Source organism: Phyllobates terribilis, unplaced genomic scaffold (assembly GCF_046119375.1).
Source record: "Phyllobates terribilis strain yellow unplaced genomic scaffold, ASM4611937v1 Scaffold_6148__1_contigs__length_46549, whole genome shotgun sequence".
Lineage (NCBI taxonomy): Eukaryota > Metazoa > Chordata > Amphibia > Anura > Dendrobatidae > Phyllobates > Phyllobates terribilis.
In genome coordinates, this window is record NW_027368892.1 from 25,900 (window position 1) to 38,301 (window position 12,402).

General features: G+C 38.7%; 1 protein-coding gene across 1 annotated transcript; it reads left to right on the forward strand.

The window, feature by feature from the left end:
* Positions 1–7,516: 7,516 nt before the first annotated feature.
* LOC141250817 (uncharacterized) lies at positions 7,517–9,688 on the forward strand. Its single transcript, XM_073670101.1, is given in 4 exon segments — positions 7,517–7,758; positions 8,372–8,540; positions 8,814–9,311; positions 9,314–9,688. Coding segments are annotated over 4 exon segments (1,284 nt in total).
* The last annotated feature ends 2,714 nt before the right edge of the window (positions 9,689–12,402 follow it).

Consider the following 12,402-nt stretch of genomic DNA (forward strand, 5'->3'; position numbering starts at 1 on the left):
AATTTCAGTACTATGGTAGAATCATATTAGTACTATGGTAGGATCATATCAGTACTATTATGGGATAGTAATGTTTGCAAATACTTCAGGTTGTTTCTGTTATGGGGTCCGAGAGCAAAGCGTCATGGTCTTTCTTCTTTGAACATTTGAAACTAAGCGGTGCAGTCCCCGATAGTGTGGAAACTATCGTCATATCGGATAGGCTTGCAAACATAAAGAGTGCTATGAAGGTGCGTTACAAGCTGGCATGCCATGTTTATTGCGCATACCATTTGTACCATAATCTGAGGCCTTTGGGGAGTGGCCCGGGAGCTTTGCAGGATCAGTGGTTCAATGTTTCTAAGACCTACATGGTCGAAGACTTTTAGAAGGAGATAGATATGTTGAAGTTGATGGCACCGCGCATGGCAGAAAGGGCCATGAGAGTACCTGTCGAATCTTGGTCAAGGGCACACTGCTGTTACGAGAGGTTCAACATTATGACAACGAAAAATTCGGAGTCTCTCAATGTTGTACTAAAAAACAAATGTGCTTGGCCAATCATTCCATTGTTCAACACAATCTTGCCGACAATGTCAAGGTGGTTCGAAGACAAGAGGAGTAAACCAGGCACAGTTGATGATGAGCCAACCAACATAGTGGTTGTAATGCTGGACCAACGACGTACGCAATAATTGTCATTGAGGGCGACCAGGTTAAGCCAACATGTGGCAGAAGTGAAGGAAGGCTTCAAAACTTTCGAGGTGGACCTGCGACAAAGGAAATGCCAATGCGAGGTGTTCCAGAAAGACAGAATTCCCTGCCAACATGCATTCGCAGCAGCCTCTGAACTGAATGTGCGGGTAGTCGATTTGCTTTCCTCCTACTATCTTAACAAGAATTTGACTGAAATGTAAAAGGAAATTACCCGTGTTGTCCCTGAGTCCCGGTCCCAGTGGACTTTGCCAGCTCGAGTTCAATGCTCACATCCATTGTGGACTAGAGGTCCTAGCCGACCAAGGATTAACAGATACAAAGCTGCTTGGGAGAGGAGGAAATGCACAAAGTGTAATAGATTTGGGCATCTTGCAAGGCAATGCTTCAGCAACCGCTCTTGAAACATTAGGGATCCATCTTTTGGTGTTATGTTCATTTGGAATTGTGGTTCATGACAGTATGCTTTTAGGTGCATTGTTATTTTGATGTAAATTTTGCGTGTGAACACAAACCATGACAAGATTCATGTAAATGTATGGAACTTTTATTAAGCGAAATCGTAACGGTTGCGTGTCAACACCATTTAATGTTGTTGATGTGTATTGTATATGACAGGATAATTTTAGGTCTATGGTGATATTTAGAGAAGGGTACATAATCATTTCTTGAACTCTGTTGTTGTGCAAAGAAAATTCTATGTAATCCATAAAGTAGCGGGGAATGACTAGTACAAATTGACTTGGAGGTTACAATAAAAAGTGGTGGTGCTATGACGCAAAGGAACATGAGTTATCTTGGCTCGTCGTTGTCTTCAAGAACTATCGATCCTTCACCCGTGACTCCCCGACCACGGCATTGAACTAGTTGTTGTAGAACTTCGTCGCTTTTCGGACTTGTAATCTCTTTTGACAAAATGACAACTGAGTTACATTTGAAACTATTAAGAAACGAAATATATCACAATGTCACTAACATATATGAGAATCTTAGTGATATCATATTATTTTACCATCGGTACACCATGGAACCCCCAGGTAGTTAAGATCGCCGTAAAACCTCGACGCAGAGTCAACGTTAACGAAGAAGAACTTACTGGCCCACAGTTCATCAATGTCGGTCGTCAAATCCCAAAGAAAAGGTTCAACTCCTTCCTTTTTACCCAAACGGACTACTCCCGTGTCTCCAATCGAGATGTTGTACGTGCCCATCATCACTGCAACATCGACGTTGACGTTGAAGGCTTTACTCAAGCTGAAAAAACGTACAATATTTGCCATACCTGCGGGTGCAGCTGTGACGGCGGTATTTTTTAAGTTTGGAGAAATGACATGACCAGCTCTGGGAAAGGTAATCGGAAACCTAGGTGAAATGGGTACATGTGTAGGGCGGACCATCCTGGAACGACCGTGTCTGCGAACTGGTTGTTTAGAATCTGGATTTGCACTTGTGGGTGCAAGCCGGTTGTTTTTCGGATGCCCAATTCATCCTTATCGGTCAATATTGACCTGACCTTGATCGACATATTTGGTGGTGAAGATGAGATTCAATGGTGTAGTAGTCAATGGTAAACATGTGATGTAGCATGAGTGTTTTATATAGGTGGATGCCTCTTTAAAATATAGACGTTACAAAAAAATAGAGCTGTTGAATTTCAAAAAAAGAGCCGTTAGATTTAAAAAATATAGCAGTACGGTTTCCAAGTTCGTTCCTCGGATTCTTGATGACCACAATACCATTTTAATCCTGCCATACGAACACAATGTATATTGTGACAAGTTGGCTTTTCTTACATGTCTCATGAAAGCAGTGACCTGTGTAATATAGGGTATTAGAGTGACTTGGATTCGATATTTCTGTAAAAGGGTATTAGAGTGAAAAGTTGGATTTTCATAAGCATAAACAAAGATTGTCCTTCTCAATCCTGACCGTCTTAAATCCACGATCTTAAAAACAACAAAAGGGTCCAAATACACAATTCCATAAGCACACAAACAAGTGCTCTAAACAACTAAAATATGAACATCTACTGGCCAGGAAACATTGACAACCAATTTCCTCCATACACGGCCTCTTCAATTTGCCGCCTGTGACCGTCTATGAACTTGTTAGCCACCGCATCAAGGTTCGCCATCCCATGAGCGAGCCATTAAATATGTTTTGCGCAGTACACTCCACAATCACCCCTGTTTAATTTATGTGAGTTAGCTACAAAGTTATTCAAGTGCATGACAAGATACATAGAAGTCATGGTAGGATTCTTACGTTCGTTTGTTCTGCTTCAGACCCTTTACCCTATTGAAGCGTAGAGGCTTTCCACCCTGAACTACGTACTTCTCAACAGTACCTGGATACGCGCTCAGTATGAAGGGAACCCTGACCATGACTGGGTTAAGCTCTTCTCTTATATGTTCTTCTTTCATGAGGTCGTGGTTGCAGTCATACACATTTAACACCCATTCCTGCAGGTCTATTTCCAATGCAACCCAATGATTACTATTTACAAAATATGGGGCATACACATACTCTGTTTTATCCTATCTTGTTGCAACACCCTCTGGTAGCTCGCCTATGCAGTATTGTAACAAGTAATCCAAGGTTTTCCGACCATTAATCTTCCCCTCGTGGAAGTTCTTGATCTGATTGGACCAGAAACTGTCAACAACAACACAAGTGTGGGTCTCTAGAGGCCTTCTCTGTACAGAATCGCGTACGTACTACAGGACCTCATCAATTTCCTTCATGTACATCACAAATGTATCTCAGAAGACATCACAAATATATAAGGAATGACACATCACATCAGGTTAGAGGATACCACTTACCACTCTTGTCCACCAAGTGGAAGGCTCCAACAACCTTGCAAAATTTTTATGGTCCAGTTTGTATGTGCTCTCTGGCTGGAACATGTGTATGGTGGTCCGAGAGGTAATAGGAGGTTGGCTGCCAATAAAAGAGTACATTAGTAATTTAGAATGTTGTGATATATGATAAAACAAGAGAAGTCATCTGTGAATGGCCAGAGCACAAACCTATCATCTGAATTCCAAGTAAGGAAGTCTGTTATTTCCTTGCATGATGTATTATTTGTTAACTTCTTCAGCTTCTTCAAAAGATTGTCATCTTTGAATGGAGGCTTCACAGTTTTCTTTGGATTCCTCGGGGGGTTCTTCCTTTTCTCCACCTGCTTTGCCACAACCTGGTGCACATCCTATACATCATCATCCTTGTCATCCTTATTTGCAGCATCCTGTGCAGCCTTGCTCTCATCCTCCTTGGGCATCTCATCCCACACTTCTTCTCATCCTCCTTGGGCACCTCATCTCCACCCTTGTTGTCATCCTCCTTCGACACATCATCTCCAATCTTGTTCTCATCCTCCTTAGGCACCTCATCTCCACCCTTGTTCTCATCCACCATTGTAGCTTTTGACTCGACAACTCCCTCCTGGGTAGCTTGTGTTGCTTCCTCAGTTGGGCCATCACCCACATCATTTGTCTCTGTCCTCTCACTATCTCCTCCTTCGCCTTGATTCCCATCCGCTCCTCCTTCGCCTTGATTCCCATCCGCTCCTTGACTGCCGCATATGTCCTTCATAACATTATTGACAACATGAAATACCTGTTCCACAGTCTCTATACTAACAATTGGCTGGGCCACAATCTCCCCTACATCAGCAACCACATTTTCCTTCATTTAACAGATACACTACTCATCAATATTGTGTATCCTGTCATACAACTTATATCATACCTCCAGGTAATGAATCACATATATCTTATATAACTAAAACCTGTAATACATGTTCCACATTCTCTACTCTACCAACTGGCGGGACCACGATGTCCCCTAAATCCACAAACACATTATCCTGCATTTATCAAATACACCTATTCATCAATATTTTACATCCTGCCATGCATTTGATATAATACCTCCAACAAATGAATCACATATATCTTATATAACCAAGTTGATTGCACAATGCACTATATAATGTAACTTAATTGACAACATACACCCATAATTGCATCCTTTTGCACCTCAATGTTGTTGCCATCCTCCTTGTTCTCACTCTCTTTGTTGTTCTCGGCCAAAGCCTCAGCAATTTTATCTTCATTTACAGCAGTTGACATGTCCACTCCACCATCACCACCATCCCCCTTGTCCTCATCACCACCATCATCTACATCATCGTCATCATCTTCCTTTTCTTCTTAATCATCGTCTTCACCTTCAACCTCTACTCCACTCTGTTTCTTCTTCTCTCCCTGCTCAGCCCCCCTCATCATCTTCCACTCCTCTCTCAGCTTCATCAATCTTCACCTGTCTGCCCTTCATGGTAGCCTTCTTTCCAGGAACATTCTTTGCCTTCTTCTTGGGGGCCTTCTTTGCCACCTTCTTTCCCACCTTACCTACTGGGGCACTCTTTTTACTTCCTTTCTTTGGCTCTTCATGAACTGGATCATCAGCTCCCACATCAATAACATTTAAGTCAACATTATCCACCTCAATATTCTTCTTCACAACTCCCTCATTAACCTTGTCCTTCTGATCCTGTTTACTCAGACCCACACCACCCTTTGAGTTACCCTTCTGTCCTTTGGCTTTCTCCCTTGTAGCAGTGGCATTGGCCACAATCTTGTCAAAATGCTGGTGTACATTTTCTTCTTCTTCAAACTCACACTCACACTCCTTCAACAACTTTTCCTCATCTTCAGACTCGGGGAATAGAATTGGCTTGACCACTGTCTGCTTCTTTCCAAATGACTCTCCTAAAACTCCACGCTCTGGGGCATCATTTGAATACCAGCGGATGCCACGAGGGAATCTATCTCCTTCAACACGGTGACAATATTGTCGCCCAACACCCTGAGCGACCTCCCAAACCCACACCTTCAATCATATTTCATACAAAAAATATCAATAACTACATACAGTTCTTGTATAAAATACATCCTTCCATGATCTTTTCTGAATACTGTCATGTAGATGTATTTTTAGATAACGGAATTTCTCTCGAATACATACCTAAAAAACCAGTGGCATCCCCTGGAGTGAATAGGGGATTCTTCTCTCAGATGTCACTTGCTTAGCTATGTTGGATGTCTCCATCCTCCTCGAGAGAGATGTTGTGAGTGATTTGTGGAGCTCTAGGTAAGCAACCCTTCCCTATGGATACTCATAAAGGTTTCTGTCCTCTCAAGTAGTTTTACATGGAGAGGGTTGACTAGCCTTTTCTTGTCACCCCCAAGCAGGATGCCCTCTACTATCAAGAACATAGCCATATGGAGCTTGGAAAAGTCATATGGCACATAATGTATAAATCTCTCAAACAATTCATTCATAGACATTGTAGATTTGTTGAAGAAATTAGTCATTGCAGTTTTCTCTCCTCTCCTAGGCTGAACTCTTCCTTCTCCACAATTCAGACCAGTAATCAGGCTAAATTCGTTCATGGAGAAACTAGACTCTTTACTACACACATCATACCATGTCTCGTACTTCTTACCACTATCTAGATGCTTCATCAGAATAGCATGTATTGTCTGGGAAGAGAATGACACTTGTTGAATCATTTCAAGCACTTTACCAAAAGGCCAATCCTTCAACCATAACCAATCTACATGACTCAGTTTCTGCCTAATTTCATAATAGTAAGCTGTTCTAGAACAAATGTTGATCCGTCCATAAAAATCCTCACCAGTGTAGTACATATAGGGAATCTACATAACAAATTCGTTTTATAAATTTCATCAGAAAATAGACATGCAAATTTTAGGGCTTGTTGATAGGAACTAAGCACTATGACAAGATGAAGATTTGTGCTTACACCGCGTTTGAACAGTAAGGGCTGGATTTGACGTTTCGCGCTCTTCTCCTTCGCCATCTTCGCAGGGACCGGATCTTCATCCTCGAACAAGGCGTCGTCTTCTGTCTTCCCTCTTTTTCGCTTTCCACCAGAGGCCTTAGAAACCTTACTGACTTTAACGAGAGCCGCTTCCGCCACCTCCGTCTGCGGTGACTCTTCCAAATCGGCCGCCAGTAGTTCGCCGTCTTCGATTTCAGTAGACATGTCTTTCATCGTCTTAAGCTTAACCATTCTCACTCGAATTTGTGAAAATCCCTAACTTGTTTCACTCAATCGGGTTGGAAGAAGGTGGGATTGTAGTACTGTGAGGAAATAGGGTTGGAAGAAGCACTAACTTTTAGTTGCAGACGATGAAGATGAAGGAATAGGTGATGAAGATAATGAATTTTGGGGAAGAAGCCCTAACTCGGAGTTCTACAGATGAAGAAATTGGCGCAACCTGTCTCTCTATTCAACTTTTGCTTGTTTAAAAACAACGACTACAGATTTGAATTCAAAGATCTGGTAGTTAGTTACTAATTACATCAATTTAGGGGTTTAACACTCTGCACCTACAACTCTACACATATATCATATTTTACTCTGATTTTTATTAAAATATTATATGTTTTCTTTTTTTCTTTATTAATAAAATAAAATGTGCATAGATTTGAAGATATATAATGTTGGTGGTAGATTTGTTATTAGACTAAAACAAATACATTTTTATGTTAATCACCCTAAATCTGGATGTAATTTTCTTGGATATACAGATTCAATACAGAGTCAAACTTTAGATCTTCTAGAATACGTATGACAATAGACCAATGGTATTAAATACGTGTGATCATATCTGATTTTAATAGATTGCTTTAAATACGCATGATCACATAAGATTTTAATAGATCTTAGTATTAATTTCATATGATCATTGATATAAGTTTTTAATATATCTTATTGAATACTCCTAGTATGACCATTATAGATATTAATGAATCCTCGATTACGTATGACCATATCAGATTTTATAACAATAGATTTACTTTCAAATGTTATATATACGATAATGAAATCAAGGAACTTCTTATAAGAAAAACAAAAGCTCCCCACAAGCCAACACATAAAACAACACCACCTTCGATCGATTTCTTTCCTTTTGATTTGCTGAAGATGGAACCTGGTCCTCCTGCAACTGCCACTATCACTAACAAACGGTAATACATGCTTTTAAACGCCGGACTAATGGTCCTATTATCTAGGTTCAACTGATGTTGAGTTTCCTTTTAAAAATAGTGATCTTGAGTTTAAAAATTCCACTATTTTGTACAAAATAATCAAAATACCAGTATTTATAATTTTAAAAATTTGTCATAAATTTCAAGGATGTTTTGTAAAAAAATAACCGACTTTTTAACTTTATAGTGTCCGATTGGGGTGTCACAAATTCACAATGATCTGTATACAGTAATTTGTCAGAAAAATCACTTATTTGTGTAGTGGATGTGTTTATAAAGATTTATTATTTATAAAAAGGTCTTTGTTAAAAGTAAGTTTGGTTAAAAAAGTATTTTTTTTAAAATACACGAATTTGAAAGGAAACCTAGAGTATGAAAATAAAGATAATAAATTATTTGTTACAAGTTTATTTAAAATATAAAAATAATTTATTTGAAATAAATTCTTTATAAGTAATAAATAGACCTCACCAAACACATCCTTAATCTTAGTGTTAAATAATTAGATGCTTATGCCATCTCATATTAAATGTATATTAGAAAGAAAGTTGGGGTTATAATTATTTTATTTTAATTTGTAATTTTTTAACAGTCTACTATTTGTTTATTCGAATTTTGTTGGGATAGTATCCCGCGTAGGTAACAAAGATAACAAGCCTAGTATAAAATCTTATGAATTCCTCTTTATATTGCCAATTACTTTCAAGATGGATTGGAACTCATTGGACTTGTATATTAGTTTGGATTATCCTTACGCGCCCGTACGTGCATGACTCACCTGTCCGTGTTGGACGTAGAATCCATGTAATTTGATTGGTATCATAGCCTGTGTTCGGCATGCAGAAGCCCCACTAATTTACTGGGATATTGACTATAAAGAGAATGAGATGCCTACCCACACTTGTTTGTTCAAGTGTTAATTAGGTCAGTTAGATCCATTGCACTTCCACCAGCGTGGTAGAATAGTATCCCACATCGGAAGTTGTGAAATAAAAAACCTAAGCTCATCAATTCCTCCCCCTTGTCTCTTTCAGGATGGAATCTTATTAGGTTTGTATGAAGGACCAGATTATGCTTATATGTTCATATGCTTATCTTACATAATTTTTAGGCTAGAAGGAAAGGTAGCAATCATAACCGGAGGAGCAAGCGGAATCGGAGCGAGTGCTGTCCGCCTCTTTTTCGAGCATGGCGCCACCGTCATCATCGCAGACATCCAAGATGACCTCGGACGTACCCTCGCCTCCACCCTTGGAGACCGCGTCATCTACCACCACTGTGATGTCTCAAACGAAGATTCAGTGAGCACCACAATCGACGTCGTCGTCTCCACCCACGGTAAGCTCGACATAATGTACAACAATGCCGGTGTAATGGATCGCTTCCGCAGCTCGATTCTTGACACAACTCCACAAAACCTCGACACCGTCTTATCTGTCAACCTCTACGGTGCGTTCCACGGCGCCAAACACGCTGCTAGGGTGATGTTACCGAGAAAAAAGGGGTGTATACTTTTCACCGCTAGCGCGTGTATTGTTTTTCTGCAATTGCTGGGATATCGAGTCATCCTTATATGATGTCGAAGTACGGTGTATTAGGGCTTGTGAAGAATTTGACAGCGGAGTTGGGGAAGGATGGGATTAGGGTTAATTGTATTTCCCCGTCCGGGGTGTTTACTGGTATGGTGCCGCCGGGAAGGTCTGGTGATGATATGGTGGAGGCGGTGGAGAAGATGAAGGCATCAGGAAATCTGAAAGGGGAGATGTTGACGCCAGAGAGTGTAGCCGCGGTGGCATTGTATTTGGTGAGTGATGAGGCGAATTACGTGAGTGGGGTTAATTTGGTAGTTGATGGTGGTTTGAGTGTTGTCACTCCTTTGATGAATTTAGCTTTTAATAGGCCGCAATGATATGTCCGTCGTATAAGAGAAGTGCATTGTTAGTTCTTGTTATTATGATAAATAAAGGTATTGTACGTGTGCTCTTCTCCTGTTTATGTTTCAGCACTATGTTGTGTGTGTATTAATTAAAGTTTGAAGTAACAAACTCTGATAATGTAGAATGTGATTCATATATATGAATCAGGTTTTCACTATTCAAATATTTTTTTTGATAAGAAAAGATAAACATGATCTATCGATAAAGAGTATGGTAGACATGTCTGCGATGCCTCTATTACACAAGAATTAGATAGTATTTTGGTAAGTTATGATCTATATTAGTGAACATTACGATACATCAATGATTATACATTAAATGTGAAATATCAAGTTATTTAGAGCGATGAGAAGAATTCTGAGGCTTTGAAGAGTTCAAAAGAAAATCAATATCGAAGCCAAAGTCGAAGAGTGAAGACTGAGTCAAAGACGCGAGTTGTAGAATATCGTACTGGGTTCAAATGGATATTTCTCTCAGCTCCGATGTCCAAATGATGTGATTCCAAGTTCTAGAGTTAGATCTTGAAGTCTACTATCTAACCTAAAAATATCGGCGTGATCCTACTTCGGAGTAAAAACCTATTGTGTTTTACCTACGACATCATAGATGCTGAAAAAGAACTCTCATCGGTGACTACCGATGAACTTCGACGCCCGCAGATTCTGGTTGTTAGTTGGGTTAAGGATTCCCTTGCAAATCGTGGTCGAGAGATTCTACATACATTATCTTAGTTTTCTTTAGTTAAATCATTTATTATTGTAGTTTATTTATGTAGTATATTATTATTATTAGAGATTAAGATTCTATTGTTTGGTATTTAAGGAGATTCTCTTTTGTGTGAGGATAATCTTATTCTATGCTTTCTCTTGGCTGCCTCCTTCTCCCTTTTAGGGAGGTTTTTGTTCTAATCTCCATTGTTGTGAAATATGGTTATGGGCTAAGCTTTCAAGCTTAGCCAGATTATGATGTTTCTGTTTGATTAAGTTGTGAGATTTTCTATCCCTTCATCATTTTCTTTATATGATATTATTAGTTCTCTTTGCCTTGAATGTTCATTGATTTATTACTTGAATTCTAGATTGATCACCTAGGATTGGATTAGTATCTCATAAGGCTAGGTTAGATTGTTTCGTTTGTCGCATTCAATTCCTTTGAAGCAATCATCTAATATCGGTTTGAGTTAGGATTTATATAGAGAGAATTAATATTTGGACTAGTCGCTCATGCCCATATCCTTGTGCTCTTCACATTAATGCCTCCTTTAGTTTGAATCACTGACGTTTATCATGGTTAACTAAATAGGATAGGATTACTATGCTCGGTTTCAGGTGCTAGTTAATTTCGTATAAGAGTAGGAACTCAATTGCAATAATTTGGTATTGGATGAATTGCTAGAATTAACTTGTCTAATGGAAATGGATTAATTGTTTAAGTTCCTATCTATTAAGTCTTGCATAACAATATTCTTCCCCTTTTCCTTTTCTTCCTTTCTTTGTTGATTTGTTTGGTTCGTTTGTGTTACCTGAAATCCCCTTCTTATTTTGTGTCACTTGAATGCGTGTTCTGACAAGACACACATTCTTGTGTTCTGGTTACCTTTGGAATTGACAATATTTATAATTATTAAGTACTTAGACCTCCCATGTATTTGACCCGTACTTCCGCTAGACTACCATTGGATTGTTTAGTTAAATCAGTTTAGAGTTTATAGGAATCTGTTTTACATAGCTGTGTTTGTCTAGCTATCAAACACCGGGCAAACACGTCACTATCGGAGCATGATCATTTATTTTTTGAAGTAACAAACTATGAGGTTATGAGTTCTATCCCGTTATTTTACATTACTTTTCATATAAATAGTTTCCATACGTTTAAGAAAGAATGTCATTTTAACACTTCACTTATTATACGAAAAAAGTAATTAGGTATTTGGAAAAAAAACACAATTTCCAATAATACCTTTACTAATTAATGAAAATTATAAGTTTGAAATCCTCTTTAAACAATTCTTAAACATTTAGACTTTTAAAGTTTCAATATACTTAATTAGGAGTCTATGCATCAAATTACACTAATAATTAATAAGTGTGCTAAAATCTAGAACGACATTTTTGGGACAAAGGGAGTAGATTTTGGATGAACCAATCCAAACTCTTTACAAAAAGGTGTAATGATGTATTCATCTACGACAGACATTTATGCATAGCTTTAGCATGTTTTTAGTTTGATTATGAGCTATATTGGCGTCTATTTAGTTTGTATCACTTTATGGTCATTTATAATATATTATGAAGATACTAAAGACATATTGAGAGTTTGCAGACAAATAGTGAAGATCGAGACTTATTGAAGATCAACTAGAGAAACTAAAGGAGCTTGGAGCTGATCGGACAGCGGGCACCACTCCTTTACCCACGACCACCGCTCGAATTCCTATAGAAAATCCCGTTTTTATTAACGGCTAACACCGCTACACTAGTCACGGCCGATGTTCGGGGATGTGCCAACCGGGTGCTTTTTAACTTTTATTTGTTTTTCCGAATTTATTTTTAGTTTTGGGATTTCCTTTTTTGGACAACTTGTTTTATTTATGGTTATTCCTATTTTAGGTTATTAGATGGTTTGGGGGGAGGATTTTTAGATATATTAGGTTAGTTTAACCTAGTTTACTATATCATCGTTATTC